A 23,042-nucleotide genomic window follows, 5' to 3' on the forward strand; every position below is an offset into this window, starting at 1 on the left:
CCTCCTATCGCTGTTACTTGGGAGAGGAGACCGACCCCCACCTCACTACAACCTCCTTTCAGGGAGTTGTAGAGCGATGAGGTTTCCCCTCAGCCTCCTCTTCTCCAGGCTAAACAACCCCAGTTCCCTCAGCCGCTCCCCATCAGACTTGTGCTCCAGGCCCTTCACCAGCTTCGTTGCCCTCCTCTGGACACGCTCCAGCACCTCCATGTCCTTCTTGGAGTGAGGGGCCCAAAACTGAACACAGGATTCGAGGTGCGGCCTCACCAGTGCCCAGTACAGGGGCACGATCACCTCCCTACTCCTGCTGGCCACACTATTCCTAATACAGGCCAGGATGCCGTTGGCCTTCTTGGCCACCTGAGCACACTGCCGGCTCATGTCCTACCAATTAAGCATGGACTGGATTCATATTTGATCCCCCAGGACCCTGGTCTGTACCAGGAAGAGCAGTGCCTGGGCAGTTTAAAGGAAGGGTGAGGCTGCTCATATCTGGCTCCAGCAAGTCAGATGAGGGCACCAAGCAGCAAGGCTGGAGAGGGCACCTCTTTTGACATCCATTGACCCCTAATCAACTAGGGAACATGCAGGCTTCATGCCCTTCTCATGATCATCAGGACTGATGGCAATATCGTAGCAGCCTGGAGCTCAGTAGCACAGGATATTTTCTTTCTGATGAAGAGCAGTGCCTGGCAGTGCAGAGGGGCAGCAGAAGGAACCAGGAGGTGCTCACCATGCTGATCTACCAGCTCTCAGGGGCTGTTTGCCACTCTGCTCCCAGAAGACTAGGCAGCTTGACCTCATGGGGAAGAAAGCTTTAGGGTGCATGGACAGAATTTGGACAACGCTGTAGGCATAAATCCCCTTCCAGGCCAGCAGCACCCCCCTCTCTGAAAACCTCCACACAGAGGGGTCCCCAGTCCTCCCCAGCACGACCCTGACCAGCATCCAGTCTGAATGACACCTGCACCAGGCAGCAAGGCAGTCTCTTGGAGATCTCCTCCCCACCCAGCTCTCCTTGGCCCTTTCCCTCCTTTATTCTTTCGTCTTTTAATACATCGGATGTTACTCAAGCCCACTGATTGTTCTCCCTTTTGTGCTGGGGCAGACAGACGGGCTCCCCAGACAATAGGCAGGCTTCACCAACGACTGGGAAAGAGAGGTGGAAGATTTACTGCCATGAGGTAATTGGCTGGAGGAATTTGAACTTTCTTTGCTTCAGGAACTGCCTCCGTTGTCCTGCCTTGTCAGCAAAGCGGAGATAGGGAGGGTCCTGAGCGCAGTGTGCTTGCGACAGGCAAGATTTGCCTTCTGAGAGCCAGCTCCATTCACAGACCTGAGCCAGAACCTGAATCCTTGGGCTGTGACTGTTTTCTGCCTCTGGGTGCAGCTTGCCCCACCTGCTTTGACACTTCTTTTGCCAGATTTCTCAACCATGTCTGGTTGGTGACCCCCCTCCCCCTTATTCAGAGCATAAAAATGTCCCAACCCATTTTCATTTACCCCAACAGTAAGAATAAAAACGTCTCCCTGATGCCTTTGATAGTGCATTAGAACATAGACATGCAGCATCACATGCCAGATCATACAAGCGTGTGGGTGCATGGCAAGGCCAGCGGGAAGTTGGTGCAAAAGGTGAGGTCTTGTGGGCTGTGTGGGGGTGAGAAGATATCCATTTTCAGCTGAAAGAAACACTTTCGCAATTTGCAACTGCCCGCATGGCGTTTTTGCAATCCCTTCTTGATGTGGGTGTAGCAGGCACAGATCAGGAAATGCTGCACTAGCTATGCTGACACTTCATCATGCTTTTTGCTGTGAAAGGCGATTTTCTTGGGATCCACAACAACTTCAGGCTGCCACGTTGCTTAGAGTCTTGACTGCTCCAGGCCAATGCTACATCTGCAGTAAGTGGTTGGTTTAACCCAATATGGGTCCACTGGTTGCAGCTGCACAACTTTGTAACGTCCTCTCTTGATGGCTGAGTTTTCCAGCTATCTGAGGTTATGTCCTTCGACACGCTTAAGAAATTACGTAAGTGAGCTGGTTAGAAAAGTAACAAGAAGCTTCAAGATTGCCTGTTTTGGGGGCCCTTTAGCACACCCTTTGCACAGACATTGCCAACAGGGTCTCAGGTGGAGACAGCCAGGTAGACTGGGCAGCAGCCCACTCCCTGTGCTCCATGGGCATTGCTTCTCCCACCCCAGCCCAGAGACAGGGTGGGAGCATCAGGGTGGGGAATATGCTGGGGACATACATAACCCCAGCCTTAGTCTACGCACCCCAAAAGCTCTGGTGCCTAGGTGGTGGGGGAAGGCTAACAGAGTCCATGTCCCAGGGTCATGCCATGGCCTCCAACACCCCTTGCAGATAACAGTGGGAGTTGTCCAGTAATATCCTATCTCTGCATGTAACATCAGCCTGGTGGTTTTCTGCCCTAGCACTAGCAGGAAGACCAGTGCTTCTGCTTTTGTAAAGCCCTAGATAAAGGACTTAAATTATATTAAAAAGCTATTTTAAGTTTTATCTATGCTTCTGAATTATCTTAAACTCTGTTTTTTTCTCACTTTTCCTGACTCTGTCCCCATATGCAAGGTCAGCCATTGGTACTCAGACCGGGCAATAGCTGGGGTGGCCTGTGAAACCCACCCTGGAGCCTGTTCTGCTTCCTTGAGTGAGGTGATATTTCCCTTCTCACTCTGTCCAAATCCATCTCCTATACAAAAAAAAGGGAAGGCAGGAACACTTGCAGGAGCAAATTTTTTGAGATTTCCTTTACTTGAAGTTTCATGAGGAAGGCAAAACATTTAACACTGTCCTGGACACCAGCAGAGGCTCGTCCATGACCATAGCTCTGGCATCACAGCCTTGTCTAATGGGGCCCAAGGTAGGGATCCAATTTCCAGAGCCAAGTGGTCAAGCCAGCTGCCTCCGCACTGTGAGGACAGGGCTGCGGGTGAGCCAGCCTCCCTCATGCTCTTCCCTGCCTCGCATGCTGGGTGGCCAGCACCAGGCTTCATGAGTGTTAGTGTTGGCCATTGCCTTGCGTGAGCCGACACCGCAGGGTTGATGCAGACAGGACGTTGCAGCCCATCACTGCCAGCTCTGCAAAACCCATCATGGACGCCCATGCCAGGACAGTCCCACTGCTAGAACAAGTTGTCTGCCTTCCTGCCACAGCACTGGGAGCACATGGTCTCAGCTGGTCTTTTAATTCTCAGTCACACGCCAGAATCACAGCACAGGGAGCTGGGGAGCAGGGGAGAGGGCTGGGGCAGGAGAGGAGTAAGATCCTCTCTCAGGTCCCAGTGTTTCTGCCAATCCACCCAGATATTTGGGCATAGGATGTTGAAGAAGCTGGACATCTCCGATCAATGCCAGTATCATGTCTCTGGGACATGGGCATCAGCTGCCAGGGATTCCTGAACAATGCTGGGGGGGTCGGAAGTTGGCAGTGGTGGGAGGATGCGTGCAATGAAGAGAAACAGGACAGAGCTGGCTCCTCTGGGCCAGATGTGCATGGGTCTCTCATGTGCACAAATGAACTGTGGGCACCTTAGAAAGAGTCCAGCAGGGCTTTCAACTCTCAAGCAGAGGTGGAATTCAGTATTCAGAGTGGTTTTTTCCCTAATTCAAATACTGCCTCTCCTTAGGCTCTCTCCTTAGACTTCCAGCTGATACTTTTCCAGGATATGTGAGGTCAAACACACTTTGTGTAAACCTTGTGCAATCAAAGCAAGGATGTGGATGGCAGTGGTTGTATGTGCCCCTGATACACAGTTGGAAGCATGTCTATGGCATGTATGTGCAGACCACACTAGCTTCACCCCAGCCTGCTCCTCAAAGGAGAACCAGAGCTCGCAGCAAGTGCTCTGAATCAGGCATGGGTACCAAGCTGTGCCCAAAGGGCATGGTATGAAAAACGCCTTAATCTGCTATGGCTGACACAGTCCTCCTGTAAAGAACATTCTGGGTCAAACCAAAAAGCCACTGAACCCAGATGCAGGGTACACAGAGCAATGAAATGGGAGCACTTTGATCTTCAGCAAAGCCTGTAGGAACCTGTGCAGGAACTCATGGTTTTGCTTCGGACTACAGCAAAAAGAACAAGGAAAAACATTGCCCTCAACCTGGCTGGACCCCAAAACTCCAGCTCCTAAGAATCAGTGGTTTAGGCACCCTTGAGCCAGATGTGGCATTAGACAATCACCCTGAATAGTCATAGGTAGATTTATCCTCCATTAATTTGCCTTGTATCTTTGTCTTGTGTCTTTCTAGTAAGTTTCTTACTAGGGACTCTACAAAATTCTTTACCAGTAATTTGTAGCTAAAAAGTACATCCTCCTAGTGCATCAAACCAGCATCATCTTCTCTGTCACACCTCTCTTCACAACCTCTTTGCCAAGAAGAGGAGTCCTGGTATCTTCACCTCTACACTGATCCGGTTCCTTAGACCCTGTTCCCTCTCCTATGATCTGTCTGCTCCTTTAGTGTCTGCTTTTTTGGTACAATCCAACAAATCACGCTTTCCAGGTAGATCATTTACTCTCCCAGGAATATCTCTGCAGCAATTCACTTCTGCTCCCACCATGTGGGCTCCAAAAGGTGTTTGACCATTGTGCTCCCACTGCTTCCTCCCACATGAACTGCGCAACTGGCACAGGGGGGCTGCAAAGTCCATTATTGGCCTGAAGAAAAACAGTCCTGTGCAGATTGCACATCAGCATAAACTGCCTACAGAGGTCTTCTTGGAGGTGAGGGCAGGAGCCTGGAGCAGGCAGGGCGGACTGTAATGCACAAGCTACCTTCTCAGGCACTGCGTGTTGCAGAACAGCTCCAGTCTGCTGGCAGGTATCTCTGCCATGGAGCTTCTGGCTCCCTAGAACTGCCTTGTGGCTTCCAACCATCTTTGGCTTGCCTTGCCCAGCTTTCTACCCTTCTGCATTGCTCTTCCTGGGACACAGCACCGTGCCCCCCAGCCAGCCCTCAGGCGAGTGTGGCTAGTGTCCCAGAGCAGAGCTGGGTAAGTTTCTCAACACAACATTTGTCTTCATAAATATCCTGCCTTAATCAAAGCAGAAGATGCCAACTTGAAAGCACAGTATTTCCATGACTCAGTTGATTTCAAGGACATTTGCGTGGGGAATGTGACAGATGCACCAATTGCATTTGTTTGCTGTTTACTGCTCATTATCTCTTTCAAAAGGCTTTGGTTGGGCAGCAAAGAGGAAGATGCTCCTGGGTTTACCTTTCCCTGGTAGCTGCTCTGGGTGTTAAGAGGATACCTACTCCAGCAGGGTGAGAGGTTTCACCTTCCATGAGAGTGACTAAGTCTGTTCCCAAAATCCCAGCGAGTGAGGAGCTGGAGCCCAGCAGAGACCTGGAGAAGGGCAAGGAACAAGCCCACGCTCAGGACACAAGGGAATGTGAGGCTCTTTCCAGGAATCTAGTGGAGACCATTTAGTTGCTAAAAGTCAGGACATTGCTGTGTTGTGGCCGCTCCAAAGGACACAGTGGGCAGAAAGGACATTCGCTTGCAATCTCATTTTTCTTGCTTTAAAAAAAATATTCCTTGCTCTCATTCATGCCCCAGTATTTCTTTTTAGTTTAGAGGTTCTTTTGGTTTTGTTGTGCTTACACTAAGGAAAAAGTTCATGTTGACCCAGCTCCAACACTGGCCAACTCTGAGTCCCATTATGTGAGGCAAAAACATAAAAAGAGTTTTAAAGAGGCTGAGAAGCCCTGCTTAAACACTTCCAGGACAGAAGGTATTTTTCTCTTCAAATGACTTTTGGTTTAGAATGTCCTTTCTGGGATGATTTTTTTTAATGTCAAAACTGGAGAGAAAAAGAAAAAACAGCACATTTTTTATTATTTTGATCAACCCAAACTAATTCTTTCCGGACTCTGTTTCACAGGAATCACCAAAAACGTGAACTTGCAGAATGGTATCAGAAATGGAAAATATGGTCCTTGCCCAACATTCAATCCAAAGCAGCCTGGTGCACAGACTGCTCTGTCCAGGTGGTGAAAGCAGAGGGGCTGGGAGGAGGCTCCATTAACCTCTCCTTCGGTTTGTGTGTGAGACTCCCCTACTCCAGTCAAAGCAGTTCTGTGCTAATAGGCACTGGAAGCCCCAGGGCACTTGTACCCCTGTAGGCCAGAAGATGTCAACGCCCATCATGCTCATAAGAGCAATATCCAGCAAGACAAGCCATCTTCTCCCTGCCTTGTCACAGCGCAAGTGCTTTCCCCTTTTATCGCCAAGTGGACTTTCCTCTGGCAACTAGGACAGTTGCAGCCGGGAGACGGAGCCCATGAGAAAAATCTCTAGGAGTACACTTAACAAGATTCAAGTTTTGCCTTTTTGGAAAAACTGCCCTCATTTTCTGATCCAAGTTTCATCTCTGTCCCATGACACGGTGCCTTCTGGAAGCAGCTCCTTGCCGCTTCTCAGCCATATCTCCTCCATGTGGCTGCAGCCCATTCTGCCAAGTGATCTGCCCTTCTCCCTTCCCTTGGCTGAGCACCCCACACCTTCTTCCTTTCTCCTCTGCTCTCTAGGGAGAGCCCTCCCCTGGCACACCCTGTGGGCCCTGGGATGAGATGGTGTTCACTGACAGCCCTGACCTGGCTTCTAAAAGTTATTTCTTCTTGTTCTCACATCAACCATTCGCAGGGGCAGAAATGCACTACCTCTTCTGCTCAGCCCCTTTCTGCTCTCATGCGTGGAGGGCACATAACACGGTGCAGAGCCAGGGCAGCTAGGGGAGGAGCTGGAAGTGTGGTAGCCAGAGCAGCAGGAGAGTTGTGCTTGCCGTAGGTCACTGCTATTCACTGCACAGACCAGACTTCTGAAGACCTGCTGGTGCAGGGATGGGCTTAATCTCACCCTGGCAAACTGGCCTTGGCTGAATCTTTATTATTGAAACATTGTGGAGATCTCGGATAGGGCCTACACATGGGGGATGATCTAAGATGACTGATCTATTTTCAAACATGGAGAGGTGGGAGTAGAAACACGTTCTGCTCTTGCCTATTGCAGTGATATGGGATTGAAGCAGGGCTGGTGCCTCCAGATATGGTGTAATGCAAATGAGCTCTTACTGCTTTGATGTCGTTATCTTTCCTTTCTCCTTTTCTTTATGGAGACTACCTTTAGCGTAGTTTTCAACCTGCAGGCTTTTAGGAAAAATTTCAGCTGGTTCTATGGCTCCAAGTACCATTCTATCGTCAGCCCCAGCTTTACCCCGAGCAATTCAGGCATTTTGTGGTGACCTCGGAGATTTCAAGATAAAGAGGAAAGGAGATAACAAGAACCTTTATGAATCACCCTAGAATAATCTGAAGAATTTCTAAAACCATCATTTATTGCCTTTGGGTTTCTTTTCTAAAGGTGGTGTAATTGTGCGTTTTTCACTGGATGCTAATGAGAGTGGCCAGAAGAGAGGTAGAGACATTGCTCATCTCCTAGTCTTCAGAGAGACAAGAGTGTTTCATGCCTTGCAAGAACAGGTCTAGTGTTGGACCTTTCCAGGATAAGGATATGAATTTTGGTCTGGTTTGTACAGCTCCCCCAGAAATCAGACTGCTGGACTGGGAGGCCTTAATGCTGTAATTGTGCAATTAATTAATCAAGAGGATACCAGGTTATTAGCTTCTCCCCACAACCATAAAAATTTCTGCTCAACTGCCTGAGTGTAAGGAAGGTCTTTTTTACGGTCCAGGAATCCATGTGTTCAGCACTAACACTGAGAGGAGCTAAGTTGAGTCCGTGCTGGGAAGAGAGCACATTAATAATCTGAGTATCTCAAAAAATGTGAAGATATTCATATAGTGGATCAATTCAGGGCTTGAGAAGATAGTTACCTTTTGGGATTCTTAGTAGCTTCTTGTAGGCTCAAAACCTGCAGTCAGATATGTTCTTTGGGGCAACCTTTCCTCTTTACAAAAGAGGAGCACAAGGTCCATTTCCCTAAATACTGAAAATCCTGTCCAGTGGCTTGGGCAATGCCTGTCATCACTTCCAGCTGTTGCCACATGCATGGGATTTCAATGAGGTAGGAAAGAAGGCAGGAGCCCACAGACTACCCCACTGAAGGTCTGCCCCTTGAACCACACCATGAGCTTGCAGAAACCTTGTAGATTAAAGATCTGCTTGAAGGCAGCTACTTCCCCCTGCTTTCATGGCAGGAGGACACAGGCTTCTCATCATGCTGAGTGACAGAGGGACCCACAGAGAGCACTTCAGGGGACTGAAGCTAGTGACCAGACTTTCTGCCCCTTTGGAGTACAGCGGGAGATGGCTGGGGAATGTCTTCTCCCAGCCATAGCTAGGAGCTGCTCTTTCTGTAGGAAATGTTCTAGCCCTGTGATGGCTTCCAGGAGAGCACCATCTCTGCCAGTCACGTGCACTTTGCAGATCTTGAGCCAGATGAACCTCTGGCTCTGAAGGTTATGTGCTTCGCCTCAGCCAAGACCGTATCACTGCAGATTTCACCTTCAAACCCTCCTGACTGAGCAGCCACAATTTCATTGTGTTACTCCAGTGTGGCTTCAACCTGGTTTACTTTAGGTCTGTTGACTGCTTATGTTAATTCACATTAGAGTGCGTCTCTGGGGAAACACTTTGCTTATAGTCTGGGAAGAGGTATATCAGGAGCTTTGGGGGTGACGGGCAGGGTTCATTGCTCCCCAATTTTGTGGGCAGCTTTTAGACACCTTGAGTTTGTGTGAGACACATCAACCCTGCTGTCCCTAGAGGTACGTCCTGGGGATATTGTTTAGGCCTATCTTGGGCAAGTATTGCAGGGTGCCCTTCATGCAGACCCACGTATTTTAGCATAAAAAACTTCCCTTTTGGCCTAAGACCTTACACTTCTACAAAGTCCTGCAGGTGCCCTCACCAGAGCTGGACAGAGTCTACTGGGACATCTATGGCTCCATGTTTCAGAGCACCAGCACCACAGCCTGCATCCCACCTGCCCAAGCAATTATGCCAAAGATAAATTCCTTTGATCTTTAAAGCTCATATCATCCCTGAACTAAAACACTGTGGTAACCATCTCCTAGCACTGTTAAAGAGCATGGCAGACAGTCCTACTGGAGTACCCAAAGCATGGTGTGTGTCACATCATTTTTTGGTAAGGAAGATCAGCTAATCAGTGAATAATCAAAGGTTGTTCATGAAAGAAGGCGACATCAAAGCAAATAATTTAAGGAACCCCTCGAGGGCCAGAGTAGTTGTAAGGTCTGAGGCTGAATCACATGAGCTCAGTTTCCATGAACTGTGTCTCAGTTTTCCTGCAGGTACAAGTTGGAAATGCTTACGATAAATGTTTAGAATTAGTTGGGGAAGGGGGGTATGTTAAATCACACTAATTATAGTGATGATGGCTTTGGTGCAGTGCCATTGGAAAGCATAGGTAATTTCAACACCTAATGCAAGAGGCCTTAAAAGACATTGCTTCATGGGTAAATGGGGGTGATACCAGAATAGAGTTTCAGTTCCGGGCGTAGTGGAGTAGTTCACTTTACTGTCAGCATTTCAGACCACAGCCATGCAAAATGATTTGACAGCGAAAGGTTTCCTACTTTTATTTGATGGCTTGCAGAGAGGACAGACAGGCCAGTCACTGGGGAAAGAGGAACACAGGAGCTCTGGGACAGGAAAAGGATGGCTTGTCCCAGTTTACCAATGCAGTGTGGTCTCATGAACCCAAAGGCAAGACTCTGCACAGTTCCTCTGCTGATCCTACGTTGCAAGCCTGGGAGAAGCTGTAGCACCCCATTTCCTCTCCTACCTTTCTGATTTCTTTTAGAGTTTAAGGGACTTAGGATCTGAATTATGTTCTTTGTCCATTTCTGTAATGCCTGCTGTGGTACTGTCCCCATCTTTGTAGTGGTTTCTCCAGTGCAAATGACAATAGCCATGCTAAGATATGAGTGACCCAACACTTCTTTGACTCCACTGGATGCTAGTCACTCAAAAGAGAGAGCTATTTTGGAAAGTTGAAGTCATTGACAGAGCTGAGAAAGGTCAGAGGAGTCCCTAATCCATTTAGTCCATGAATCCCTAATCCTTCTGCCAAATGTTGCTGAAAAAAAAAATCCAACAAGGTTCAAATACCATGGGTTCCTTTTAAAATTAACTAAATGTGGCTGGCTGAAGTAACCACCCTCAAACACTTGAAGAGATAAATAGCTTCCCTGATTACCCTGACAGGAAGCATTTCCACTCTTGCATGCACTGGGGATGTACGTAACACAAGAAACCTTACTAAGAGGAAAAGCATGAGCTTGGGAAAACATAGCAACAAGTCAACAACATCTTTACATGAGTAATAAGTCAAATATTTACTCCCACAACACTTCAGACAAGAATCCTGTGCCTCAGCTTTCACACAAGCATGGACAGCCAGTGGAGAAACATCTCGTACTTTTGCGGCTAGCAAAATCACTGAGCCCAGGCCTGAGCTCAGAAAGTTCATTTCCAGCCCTTGGAGGAACTCATTCTTCCTTCACACTATTTGTCCTTGCACCACCCCCTCTGTGCTGTCCTCGTACCATCGGCCAGTCCAGGAACTCCGCCACACCAAGCCAGGTATGATGTCCACTGCTCTAGAGGAGCTGGTGTGGGCCCCCCATGGGATATCACATTGGAGAGTTAACAGTAAACACAGTCCTAAAGTTGAGTCATTGGCACCATATTTGCCTCACTGTTCATTAGCTATCAGACCGCTACCAGGGTTTGCACTATGGGCCTCCTCTTTTCAGTAGTGTGAGTGCAGATACGTTGCACTCAAGTCCTGCAGGACTGCAAACTACCAGAGCATCCAAACACCCAAAACATCAGTGAATTTTAAATAAAATGACCCAAAATGTTCCCCATGCAATAGCCTTGGAAATCAGGGCTGGATTTTTCTTCATTGTCCCAAGAGATAGTGGGACAGAGCCCCTTCCCTCAGACCTGTCCATGGCCAGGAGCCCCAGGGGTGCAAGAGAGTGGGGGAGGGGAGCAAGGCATTTAAAGAAAAGTCATGCAAGGTGGATCTGTGAGGCTGTCAAAGTGACGGGACAATTATCTTTCTCCTCTGCCTTTTGGAAGCTTTCCTCAGAAATCAGTGTATTTTTTTCCTTTTCAGGGTATGGATCAAGGGGGAGGAAAGAAGGGGTCAAAACATCTTTGGCCTCCCCATTACCACCAGCCACATGCTGATGTGCTGCTGGGTATGACTGATGATGAGGGTCTGCGCATCCCTGCAACCCCTGCCCGCCCAGGAATGTGGAACAGGCGGCTGTCCCCATCAGGAAAGGGCTGGGCACCCAAAATGCGGTTCAATGAGGTTTGAAAAGTGTCTTCTGCGGCAAGCAAGGAGTATTCCTTACACTGCAGAAGGCAACTTAAGGAATTTCAAGGAGATCCTGGATGTTCCAGATCTGTGTTTTGCTTCATTGCCTTTCATTTTACGTTATTTTTCGTTATTTTTACATTGTTTCACAACATGTCAAAACATCAGACTGATTAATTGCAATATAAACAGGAGACACTTTGATGTAGGAAAAAAAAGATGTTTTAATGGGTGCTGAGTAGCAACTGCTGTTAGGGATTTAAAAATAAAAATAGAAGCGGCATAAAATAATATTTTAACCCTTCTATTGTATCACAGGATGATCCAAATATAGAATGCAGCATTGCACACAGAACAATACAGACAATAACTTTATTTTTGCATTCATTCTGAAAACCGAATTTTGAATTCTCATAGGTCTTTTGAGAATTTTTCCACCACTTCTTTGGAGAGGAGAAAGTTATAAAGAAAAAGACCAAACTTTGCCAAGAATATCTTCAAATAGGGCACATTCAAAACTCCAGATAATTTTTTCACAGGACACCTCTCCAGAGAAACTGTAAAGGCAGGCTTTAGGCCCTCCCTAGGTGCAGTCTGCCTCCACCAATGCCAAATAGATCTGGTCAGAAAGTGGGGATTTTTTTGTGGAAAATGGTGCAAAATAAAGAAGCCTACACCCCCAAACTTTTTAAGCCTTTTTTACTATCAGAACTCAGGAATTTTCTCACTGAAGAATACAAAGAAATTTGAGTAATTTTTTCAATAAACCTATTTTCCACTGAAGCAATTTCCTACTCAGCCCCCAAAGCCAGCCTGTGATGCTCCAGGGCATTTGATATGTGACCTGCAGTCTCACGTCTTGGGTTTGCAGGATCTCAGTTCAAATGACGGTGCGCTGTGCGGATGGCAGCCAGCTCAGAGAGATCCCTATTATAAGGCTAGGTTTTGCTGAGGGTAACTTTTCTCCTTCATGCTTCAGTCCTTGTCCTTGGCAGAAGCCTCCTTCTTCTATGCATTTGTCCAAAACCAAGATAGATTTCCACTCATATTGGGGGGGGGTGGGGGGGGTGGGCGAGTGTGACACATCCTTCCTTAGGCTCATGAGTCCGTGATATTTATTGGAGGAAAAAGTAAAGTAAAATGCCTTTATTTTTATGTTGTGCCTCCTTATTCTCACATTACAGGAGAGAAACCTGTCTCTGCCATTTAGTCTAAGCAGTCTGAAGGAGCCAAACAGTGTCCTGTCTATAGACAATGATCAAAAATAGCCCCTTCTTCATCATATCTGTTTACCCAGCGCCTCAGATGGCATTTGATTGTTTTGCTCGGTAGGGGATATGGCCCATTCATTCCCATTAGTTTTAAGCACGCCAGCTTTTAATTCTGCCTCATCTTTCCTCATAGTTATAAAAATTGATGCTCATTTGCAGTCACCTGGACACAGCTTGCTCTAGACATGGGTAACAAGCACGGTTTTCTTCATGTGAAGCTGCTCATGAGGGCAGGGTTGCAGCTATCAAGCATCAGACTCATAGCCCAGAAGCATCCTTGTTTTTTCCAACTACCAGCTTGTCTAATGCACCATTTACTGCAGGTTTTGCTACTCTGATATCCTAAGACGATGACAGCTCTGCAGTGGGCAGCTCACAGTGACTCTGTAATGTGCTAAGGGCTTAAGACTCAGCAGACCCCCTGGTCCCCTTGGGTTGTGGCACAGTATCTTCTATGAGGATGTGTCAGACTCTAAGCAGATAGGAGGTGAGCCTTTAGCTGGAAATGACAAAGATTGAGACAAGCACAATCAGGCAGATTCCCCTCAATGCCTAAACTCAGACTTTGTCACCCACAGACCTGACCTCCAGCCCTCGTTCCTGGCGCTGTTCTCTAGTTTTTCCAGTTTAGAGCAGGCTTGTCCAATAGGATGTACACCTTCTTCCATGGCTCGTTCTCTCCTCAAAAGCAGCTGTCTATCCATGCACTGGAAAAGCTCCCTGTGGTGTCTGGCATGACCAGCAGTCACAGAAAGATACTTTTGGGCCCAAGGACATACTGTCCTACTCCAGTGTCACTGGGCTTCCTGTTCGCTCTTCAAAACATGTGAGACACTAATACTCCTTGTGCTGTTAGGAAATGTCCTAACTTGCTCCATAACCTGGAGAAGCTCAGGCAGACCACCCTGAAGGAACAAGTGTCTCCCTCTGGTTACTCCTCTTCATCCCTCTGCAGGCAGAGCCTGTGCTGTGCTAAGATGCTGATGCTGAAATACAGTTTGCAGGGGATTGTCTTGCTGAAGTGCTTTCCCTCTTAGCAGAGAGGGGACACAGAGCCTGGCACTGGGGTTTGTTGTGTGCAAACCACAGCATGACTGATCAGAGACTTCTGTCTTTCTTCTCCACTAGAGATCTGAGCATGAACAACATTAGCCAGCTGCAGCCCAGCACCCTCCGTCACCTGCGCTTCCTGGAGGAGCTGTAAGTATGGAGCAACCGTGCCGGGCAGAGCATGGTCGGGGCGGGCGGGGACACTGGAGAGGGTGCCTGTGGCTCCAGTAGCAACCTCCAGTGTTGTCACTGGGTCTACAGGCTGAGATGGAAAGAGGCTGCACGCTGGAAGAAGGTTTATTTGCTACTCTAGCTGTAGGATTTGATTGAGGACATTACCTTTAGGCTGAGACGGTGCATGTGCCAAAAGTCAAAATAAAAGAAGACCCAATCCATTATGCAAAAATCAACACTGTACCCTGGAGCAGAGCCAGCAAACAGGGAGCTTCATTCACCCTTCTGCGTACAGGGTCCCTCTCACAGCCTCCTGCAGTCCAGAGACACCTTAGCTCCTGGGCACTTCGGCAGTTCAGATGGCAACGAGCCTGGGCAACAGAGGTCCAAAAAATTTGCCCCAGAGGCTGCGGTGTCCCACCATGCACCAGTGTGTACCGCGGTGTGAGTAGGCACACTCAGACACAGCAGCAATCACAATCCCTGGGGATCAGCATGCGGCTGTGTGTCAGTGAAGGAGTGGCCCCACTTCTGAAAGTGTGAAAATTAACCACCGGCATTAGAAACCACTGGAATCCCTTGGGAGCCCCAAAAATGGGAGCCTGGGGGGCAGAAGATTGAGGTTGGCCATTTCTTCATGGGTAAATTGCACCTGTATGGTCTTATTCCACTTGACCATGAGAAATACCTCCAGGTGTTATTCTCATGCTGTTGCTCCTTTCAACACAATAGCTTCTGTTGGAAAACGCAGTTTCTTCAAAACACTATTATTACATCACATGAAATACTAATATTAATTCTGCATTTGATGTATGTGTTGTAAACTTAATGTATATATAACACTTACTACAGTTTAATCTGTCTAAATGAAACACTTTGACTTTACCGAATCAGTTCCTGCAGCCACCGCCACACACGACATTGATATTTCAAAAATGGTAGTTTCCAAAATGTCAGAATTTCCTACACAAAAGGTGTTTTCACTACCCTGAAAGGAGGCACTTTCATCTCCCAGATTACTATCCCACATGGTCTGCAGTGGAGCGACCCTGAATCACCAGCATCCAGTACTACAGCGTAATGGCAGTGATGTGCACAGGTTGTGGTGCTGACCTGCCTAACACCTTACTGACATGAGCCTCTGCACTGTGTGACTGTGTGCAGGGCTTGGGCAGCACTGTCATGAGCAGAAAGTCCTGTCTGTGCATTTAGAAAAGAGTTTGCAGGTGAATGTACATACTTACGTGGACACACATAGGCAAGGACAAACCTACTTCTCTGAACATTCAGTCTTGATTAAAGAGACCAGACCAGATGCTGTTGTTCATTATTCCCATTACAGGTCAAATCTGATAATTATCAAACCATAGTATAGGTTTTTAACTTCAAATGGTCTTGCAACTCATCTTCACCTGTCTATAGCTTCTATTCATCAGACTTGTAAGAACCCCAGCTACTCAAACTCCCCTCCCCATTAGGCATGTACAGATGGAGCAGGAGTCATTTTTTGTCCTTCCTTAGCTCTGGAGCTCAAGCTACCTACAGAAGGTGGTTTTTTTGAGACCTTGCATCCATCTTGTAGCCTTTCTCTTTCCATTTTGTTAACAAACATCTGTGTTGAAGTGTGGGCACCCAAAGCATTCAATGGGGGTAGTACAGCTTTTCACACACAGAGACCATACTCTGTTGCACACAATTAACAAGCAATCGTGTCCTGATTACATGTCATGTACAAACAGAACAGACTCAAGCGGCAATGAATAAATATTCATAGGTTCCAAAAGAGCCAGCTTCCCATATATAAGCCAAAAATAATTATGAATGAAACAGATGAAGAGGAAAAATTTAAACAGGAAAATCTGAAAAATAATTGGAAGCTGTTAGAGAACATTTTACTAGAGGTTCAAAATGCCACAAGTTCTCATTCGGAAATCAAAGGTATTTTGACTAGGAAAAAACGTCACAGTTAGGAGAAGAATTGGAAACTGCAGCATTATATATCTATGCATAACCAAGTTAATGCTTAAATTTGATAGCAATAATACAGTAATCCTATTTATGGAAATCAAGAAATTTATATGAAATCAACCAAGAAAGGATTTTTTTGTATTATCAGAAATGTAAAGTGATTCTTTCAACAACAGCATCTAGACAGGGACAGTCTGTGATATACATTATTCATAGGGCTGTCATCAACCAGTAATACAACTTGCCTGGCATTTCCCCTGCTCTTTTCACTTGTATCTTTTCACTTATAAAGTGAAAGATATATATATTTCATCCCAAAACATTACATCAGGACCATCACATTCATGATGGGATCACCCTTTGTGCCGGAATGTGCACAAGAATCAAGCAAACAAACCCTGCCTGTTTACACATCCTCAGTAGAAGTTTGTTCAGGTTTCACAGCTCAAATCTCTGCAGATTTCATCTACTCTGAACATATTTGCTTTGGTGTACTGGGGTGACATGTAGTACATGAGACCAAGCCTTCTGTCTACTCCCCTCACGGAAGAACTGCCCATCCTGGGACACGCTGACTCAGTGAAGACCAGAAAACTCTGCTGAGCAATGAGGGACAATCCAGGTATCTCAGAGTTAGTGCCTCCTGGGGAGGAGGAAGACCTGTCTGCCTGCCTGCCTGCCCTCCGGGAAGAGAAGCGCTGACGATGAAGAAGAGGGCTCTGCTGCAGCCCCTCCTTGCTGCAAGTGCCTGTCTTCAGTCGGAAACTTTTCAGGAGGCTTCTCATCTCCAGGGATTTTGGGTGACCTTACAGTCCCAGCCTGCCTCATAACCAGTTATGTTCCCTGTTATATCCTTGGTAAACTGAGTAAGTAACAGGCTGGAGGACGCAGCAACTGAGGACAAAACTGGCAAAATTCAGTTCAGGGTAAACCAAAATTGATATTCTGGGGCTTTTGTCAACCCAAAAGAGTTCCTTGACCTGAAACAAAAAAATTTGTTTCATTTTCAGGTTACTTGTTAACCTTTACTCTTTTACTTTGGGTCAAACTTGAAAAGAAAATGGTATTTCAAATGGTATTTGCTTTATTGCAAAGATGACTTAAATAAGATGCTTGAACATTCTGAAAAAAGTCACAGGCTCCTCAGCCACAAATATTTGCCAAATTCAACACAGACTTTCAAATCTCCTTTTCAGGTCCCCTGGAAACTCTTACATGTTAGGGATGTTTTTTACCTTGGTCTAATGCTGAGAAGCATCCCAGAAACTCCTGACACCCCTAGCCCTTGAACACATGTGAATGTGGTCTGTAACCCTCATCTTCTTTGACAGTCGGAGAAGTCCATGTTCCTCTGCCTCCTCCATGAGCTCCTCATAGTTCCTCTTTCCTGCTCTGCTGCTGCCAATCTTCTGTCATTAGATCTAGTCCCAGTAGCCCAGGATCACAGCGGCTTGGAGGAGAGCTGGTGTTTCACACATTTTACGATTCCTCTTCTTTCTGTGCCTGTATTTTAGCACCATCTCACGCTCCCCATGAAGGTGGAGTTTCATGAAAGTCAGAGATCAGCTGGACTCAAGGCTCAGCTTGTGCATGGAACTGGGGTTCAACCAAGGAACAGGAATAATGGGAAGGGAAAGAAAGCTGCAAAAAGGGGTAGATGAAGCGTGTGTGTCCCATGGACGCTGAAGACAAACGTGCCATGTTGCACACCCTTCAGGCTGCTGTGGAGCACTACGAATCCAGATTGCTGGATCCACCTGAGCCCCGAGTATGCCAGTCCTCTGCAGGCACCCATGCCAGGTGGGAGCATGCAGGGGGCAAGTGAGAGGCAGGGTGGCACCTGAGGGTCTTGAAGACAGCAAAGCAATCACTCAGGCCACACCACGATGTCCAACAGGGCTGTGTCCCACAGGACATTTCTGCATTGGCTCAGCTGCCCTCCGGCTGTGTCCCACACGGGATCGGACGCAATGCTGTGGTTAGGGCACAGATCAGGGCACCAGGACTGCTCCAGCTCAAACTGCTCACTCACTGTGTGGTCTTGGTAAAGCAATTTTCCCTGCCAATGCCTCTATTTACCCATCCATCCAGTGACGAGAATGGGCCTCTCAGGTGTGCCGGGACCTGTTAGTCATTAGTTTTTACTGCAAGCTGCTTAGGAAGGTGTTGCGGATGCAATTAGCACTCACGCTTGGAGGCTGCCAAGAGACCAGATTCTCCAATCTCAGCCAGCTTTGAAGAGGCAACACCACCGAGGACTCCTCTCCGACAGCTCTCCATCAGTCTGTGCTCTCCTCTGACACCACCAGCCTCCAGCTCCAGCGGGGAAACAGCGCAGAGACAGGAGAGGCTGTGCTGGGAGGAGGCACAGTCCCAGCCCAGGCACTCACCCGTCCTTCCCTCCAAAGAAAGCCTCCAGTGATAGAGGTGTTCAGACCTGGGCCTCACACAGGCAGGGAGCAGCCCGGAGTTTAGTGTGTCTCCTCTTTGTTTCTTTCTTTTTTTTTTTTCTTCTTTTCTTTCTTTCTCTCTTTTTGGCAGCAGGAAGATTGTTTAAAGTTGCTAATAAATTCCAGTTAATGAAGCCTGAAAAGCCAGAGCTGGGAGCCAAGAGAAACAAGAGCAATCAGTACAGAAGGAATAGAAAGAGGACCTTGAAAGCCGGCCTGGGAATAATAACATGTTGAAATGTGTTCGCCGGCAAGGGCTTTGTTACCACGCTTTGAATCCAAACACGAGCGCTTGGTGCCAAGAAGAGAAACTGCAGCCAAAGGCAGGTGTTCATTGCCATTCACCTCTTGCTTCGGGGCACAGCGGCAAGATCAGACCCCTTCCCAGCCACTGGCTCTTTCACCTGCCTCTTCTCAGGCCCCGAGGGCAGAGGGACTCACCCTCACGGGGAGTGCCGTGCCTCTGCGTCGACGCAGGCACAGCAGGCTCAGGACCCACACCGTGGCCTCCCCTTGCAGGCTGTTCCCTTTCCCAGGCAGCTCTTGCAACTCAAGGGTCTGGAGGCCAAGAAACAGCATAAAAGCAAAACGAAATAAAATGCAAGCATGTATGTCAGGCATGTGAACACAGCAGCCCTCTCCTCCTCCCCTGCACCAGGGAAGAAACCCCCTTCCCACTCCTCTTCCCATGTGGGTGCAAGGACCAGTGGAGCCACCATGGATTACGGAGCACCAGTACTGCTGCAGTGTGCCCCTGCCTGGTGTTGGACCCACCAGCAGTCACATCAGCTCCCAGACATCTGAGACATCCATCTTCGGGGGTATTGTCCAGCACAGGGTCTCACTCCAAGGCAATCTCATTCTTGTGAGAGGCAGCAATGCAGTAATGCTGGCTTTGGGGCATGACTCCTTCTGGAGTGATAGCTCTGCTGTGTAAAAGGGTGCTGACATTTCTGGGTGATGTTCAAGTGTGCTGGCACCATGATGAAAAGCCTTTCCCGAAGCAGTGCAGTAACCTGTCTGGAGTAGGGTACTCCTACGAGAGCACCTTGGTGGGTGTCCATGACATAGCAGGCTCCAGAGGTCTCTGGCAGAGAGACAAACACTTGTAGGGCCATGACCTTGCTTTGCCATGTTGAGATTTGGAGGCAGCATCACTGGTCCCTTGTAGCAGCCTTGCCTGACACAGCTCTCCATTTCTATATGGCTGTAGGTGAGGAGCTGCAGCTCCTATCAATGCCTGGCCACCGTGGTTCCCCCAGGACACTGCGTAGCTCCTGTGACTGAGAAGGTACCAGGATGCTGCGAGGAAGCACACTGCTGTGGCTCTTCTGCAACTTGTTAGCAACAAGGGAGCTAGCTCAGTTCATCCAGGACTTTCTGTCCTCCTGGTTGACATTGCTCCTTGGCAGAGGACAGCACTGGTTGTCAATTCAGTGGGTGGGCAACAGCAAAGACAGGGTTAAAGGATAATTCTTCTGATGAAGCTTTCCAAAGGTGCAATCTGGCACGGTGCAAAGACAGATGCTGGCCGACATACAGGTGGGGACAGGGGACAAGGGCTTCTAGGGGGTTCTCCATCTTGCACGTTGAAAAATGAAGCCAAGTTATTGAAGGAGCCCAAGTCAAATTCAAAATGTTGTGAAAATTTAGAGATTTCAATTCTTTTTCTACTCCAGTTAGGCTGGGGATAGTGTTCAGCACTTGAAAAATCCTTGCAAGTGAGGATAGCTGGCCACAATTTTCCTGAAAACTGCTTTCCAAATGACTAACTCTGTTCAGGGGTACCCCAAGTGGGGCACCCACAGTAGAGTCAAAAGTCAAAACTGCTCTGAAGACTTGGAGGGAACAAATCTCCCCTGAAAACCTTGATAGTTTATAATATAAGGGGATGGAATTAAGGCATTCAGTGTCCTATATTGGGTTGTTCATTAAAGAGTTGTGTCTTACTAAATCTTACTTGGCAAATGAATCCAAACTAGCTTGCATATGAACATTTGTGTGGGTTGAAAACTGGCTTGAGGACCATAAACAAAAGAAACGAATGCCATCAATCTATCGAGTTGGAACAGGCATTCGGTGGGGGCACGGAGAGCAGAGTTAGAAACAGGCCTGCATAGTCTCCTCCTCGGGGATGGAACAAGGCAATAAAGACCACGTTAGAGACACCTCCAGGTGATACCAGACTAGGACCAGCTGCAGATTCCTGTGTGGGAAGGGAGAGTCCAAGCCTGGCTCTTTTCTCAAATGTACCATGTTTTCACTTGCATGACTTAATTGGCTTCATTCCTGTTTTGCACCAGCACAAGAACAAACTCGAGCTTAACATGGAGCCCTTGGTCCCCTGTGTGCCCAGGGGATGGCATGGTCTTGGCGTGATGACACTGTTTAGATAGGAGCGCAGAGAGTTTATCCGGGCACAGATTCTGCCTTGAGGAATGAACCAGAGCAGGAGATCAAAGGGGGAGGCTGACATGCTCAATAAAGATCTGGCAAGGGGAAAATTCCACTGGGATATGGACACACATGTTTGTCCTGTCCTGCCAATGGGCAATGTTCCTGCCTCCTAATGTGAATGATAAGGGCATCATCGTGTTGCCTGAGCACATGACATGAGCGATCATGCCCAACAAACAGCCTTTGGGCGTGCCATGGAAGTTGTAGCATGACCAAGAAGCCCAAGATACAAGAGGGGGTGGGAGCTTGTGGTAACTGAACTGCAGCAACCATGAGGTGGTAAACCATGAGTTTGTTCCAACTTGGAGTGTATTGGGAATGCACATCAAAGCTTGGAGGAATGTTCCCAGAAATCACGGGAGTGGGGAAGGGGGGGGGAGCAGAATCTAAAATCCACCGAACATGCGAGCAAAGCAAGCCAGCCAACTCAGGCTCCCACCCTCCCCTTCCATCTGCCCCTTCTCTCCCTATTCCATCGGTCACTTTAAATCCAGAGCTTTCCCTTTCTCCCAACCTTATCTCATGGTGTAAGCTCCAGGATGGCAGGGCATACAGCTGAATCAAGTCTGCCTGTCCTTAAAAGAGACCTGAGCTGGCCTGGAGCAGAGCTCGTGTGCTGTGGACCAGACATTCACCCCTGCAAGAGCAGCTCCTCTTCCCACTATGTGCTTCAGGTACAAGGGAATGCCACCTCTCAGTCCTTCTTGGTGGGGTTATTTACTTCTCCATAGAAGGAGCAAATGAAGAGCTGTTTGAGGGAAAGTCACAGTGGCAGCATCACTTCAAATCACCTTTAAAGAGAAAGTAAGAGTCCGTTTCAGTGAATTTCCTGCAGGATCTGGCTTCTGGAGATGTGTTCAACAGGTGTCTGTCTGCCAGGATGGGAGATTTCTGAAAAGTTTGAGTGAGAGTGACAGAGGGAACCAAGCACTAGGGAGATTGCCAAGTGACCACGGACAGAGGAAGGGTCAACACACAGGGAGTCTTTTGTGTCTTGGGTCTCTTATACAAACAGGCACAGAAGCTAACAACATGGAAGCAGGCATCTCTTCCCAGTGGCCACTCCTCCTGTTGGACAGGACACCCCAAAAGACCATTAGTAGGTCCATTTCTGACCTACTTTTGGAGAGATGGGACAGCCGTGCCCCCTTGCCTGGGACACCTGATTACCACCCACAGCATCATGCGGCTCCTCTCTTGGGAGGTATAGCAAACCTCCAAAGCCCATGCCTCCAGACCCGGCCATGTACCCCTCTAGGTGAGTGAAACCTCAGCCTGTGTGCATGAACACAGACATCGCCCACCTCCCAGTCTCTGCATGCATACAAGTAAGCAGAGCCCATGTTGGACCCCAACGGCACTGGCAATTGCCTTGGGAGGTGGATTGAGTGAAGTGGTTGTGGCTGGTGCCTCCCTTTGTGGCTGCTCCTTGGCTCGGCATGGAGCTCTACACCTTGGAGAGAGGAGCTAGGCTGCCCTGGCAGTGGGGAGGAGGTAAAGCTAGAGAGAGAAGACCCAGAGGCCAGAGGTGAGCCAGGGACACAGCATAGTCTTAGTGTGGCAGGGCCAAGGACAGAAGCAGGAGCAATGGGAGGCATGGCTGCCTTTCCTGGGGCTGAGGGATGCTTTGTGCTTCTAAATTCACCCAGAGATGGTGCCCAGTGAAACCAGAGCATCTCCTGCAGAGTTGTTTTTCCCCTCATGTTCTGTTTTGCCCATGGTGCTGAGATGCCACGAGCTGGCGCAGCACGTGTCCTACCAGCACACGGGGCTCACTGCCACGCTGTTCTGAGGCCAGGAGCCCCAGCCTGGGCTCTATCCAAGCTCCACACTCCTCTCCTGTTAATCCTGGAGGTCCCAGATCCATTTAGGGACCTGGCAAACACTCAAACACACCCAGGAAAGTGAACATAAAGGTGCAGAGCTGCCAGGAAACAAGTCAAGAAGCACATTTAACTGTGAATACATGTAGATTGCTGCCAGCGAAGGCATGGGGGCAGACAGGAGCTCCAGGGAGGTGAGGACAGACAGCCCCCCGCAGAGCAAGCACAGCTTAGTAGAACGGATGCTGGGAGCAGGCTGAGGATGCCGTGCAGGAACACCTCTCCTCCAGGCGAGCACTCCAGTCTCCTGGACAACACTCCCTCCCATGTGGAAATCAGCAATCAAAAGGAGCAATTACCCCAAATCACAGCCCCCAAGTGACAAATAGCCCAGCCTGCCAGGCAGCTTGCATATTGCAGAGAGGCAGGTTACAACCTGCTCACACACATTAAAGAGACGACCCTGTGCTGTTTATGCTGTCGGAGGCCTAATTATGGGAG

At 48.3% G+C, this 23,042-nt stretch overlaps 1 protein-coding gene across 1 annotated transcript in view; it reads left to right on the plus strand.

Annotated features, from left to right (window-relative positions):
• Nucleotides 1-23,042, plus strand: part of LGR6 (leucine rich repeat containing G protein-coupled receptor 6) — a 144,270-nt gene that overhangs the window by 35,020 nt on the left and 86,208 nt on the right. Inside the window, exon 2 of the mRNA XM_075174545.1 lies at nt 13,748-13,819. Coding sequence (XP_075030646.1) covers nt 13,748-13,819 — 72 coding nt within the window. The remainder of the gene's footprint in view (nt 1-13,747; nt 13,820-23,042) is intronic.

Source organism: Calonectris borealis, chromosome 26 (assembly GCF_964195595.1).
Source record: "Calonectris borealis chromosome 26, bCalBor7.hap1.2, whole genome shotgun sequence".
Lineage (NCBI taxonomy): Eukaryota > Metazoa > Chordata > Aves > Procellariiformes > Procellariidae > Calonectris > Calonectris borealis.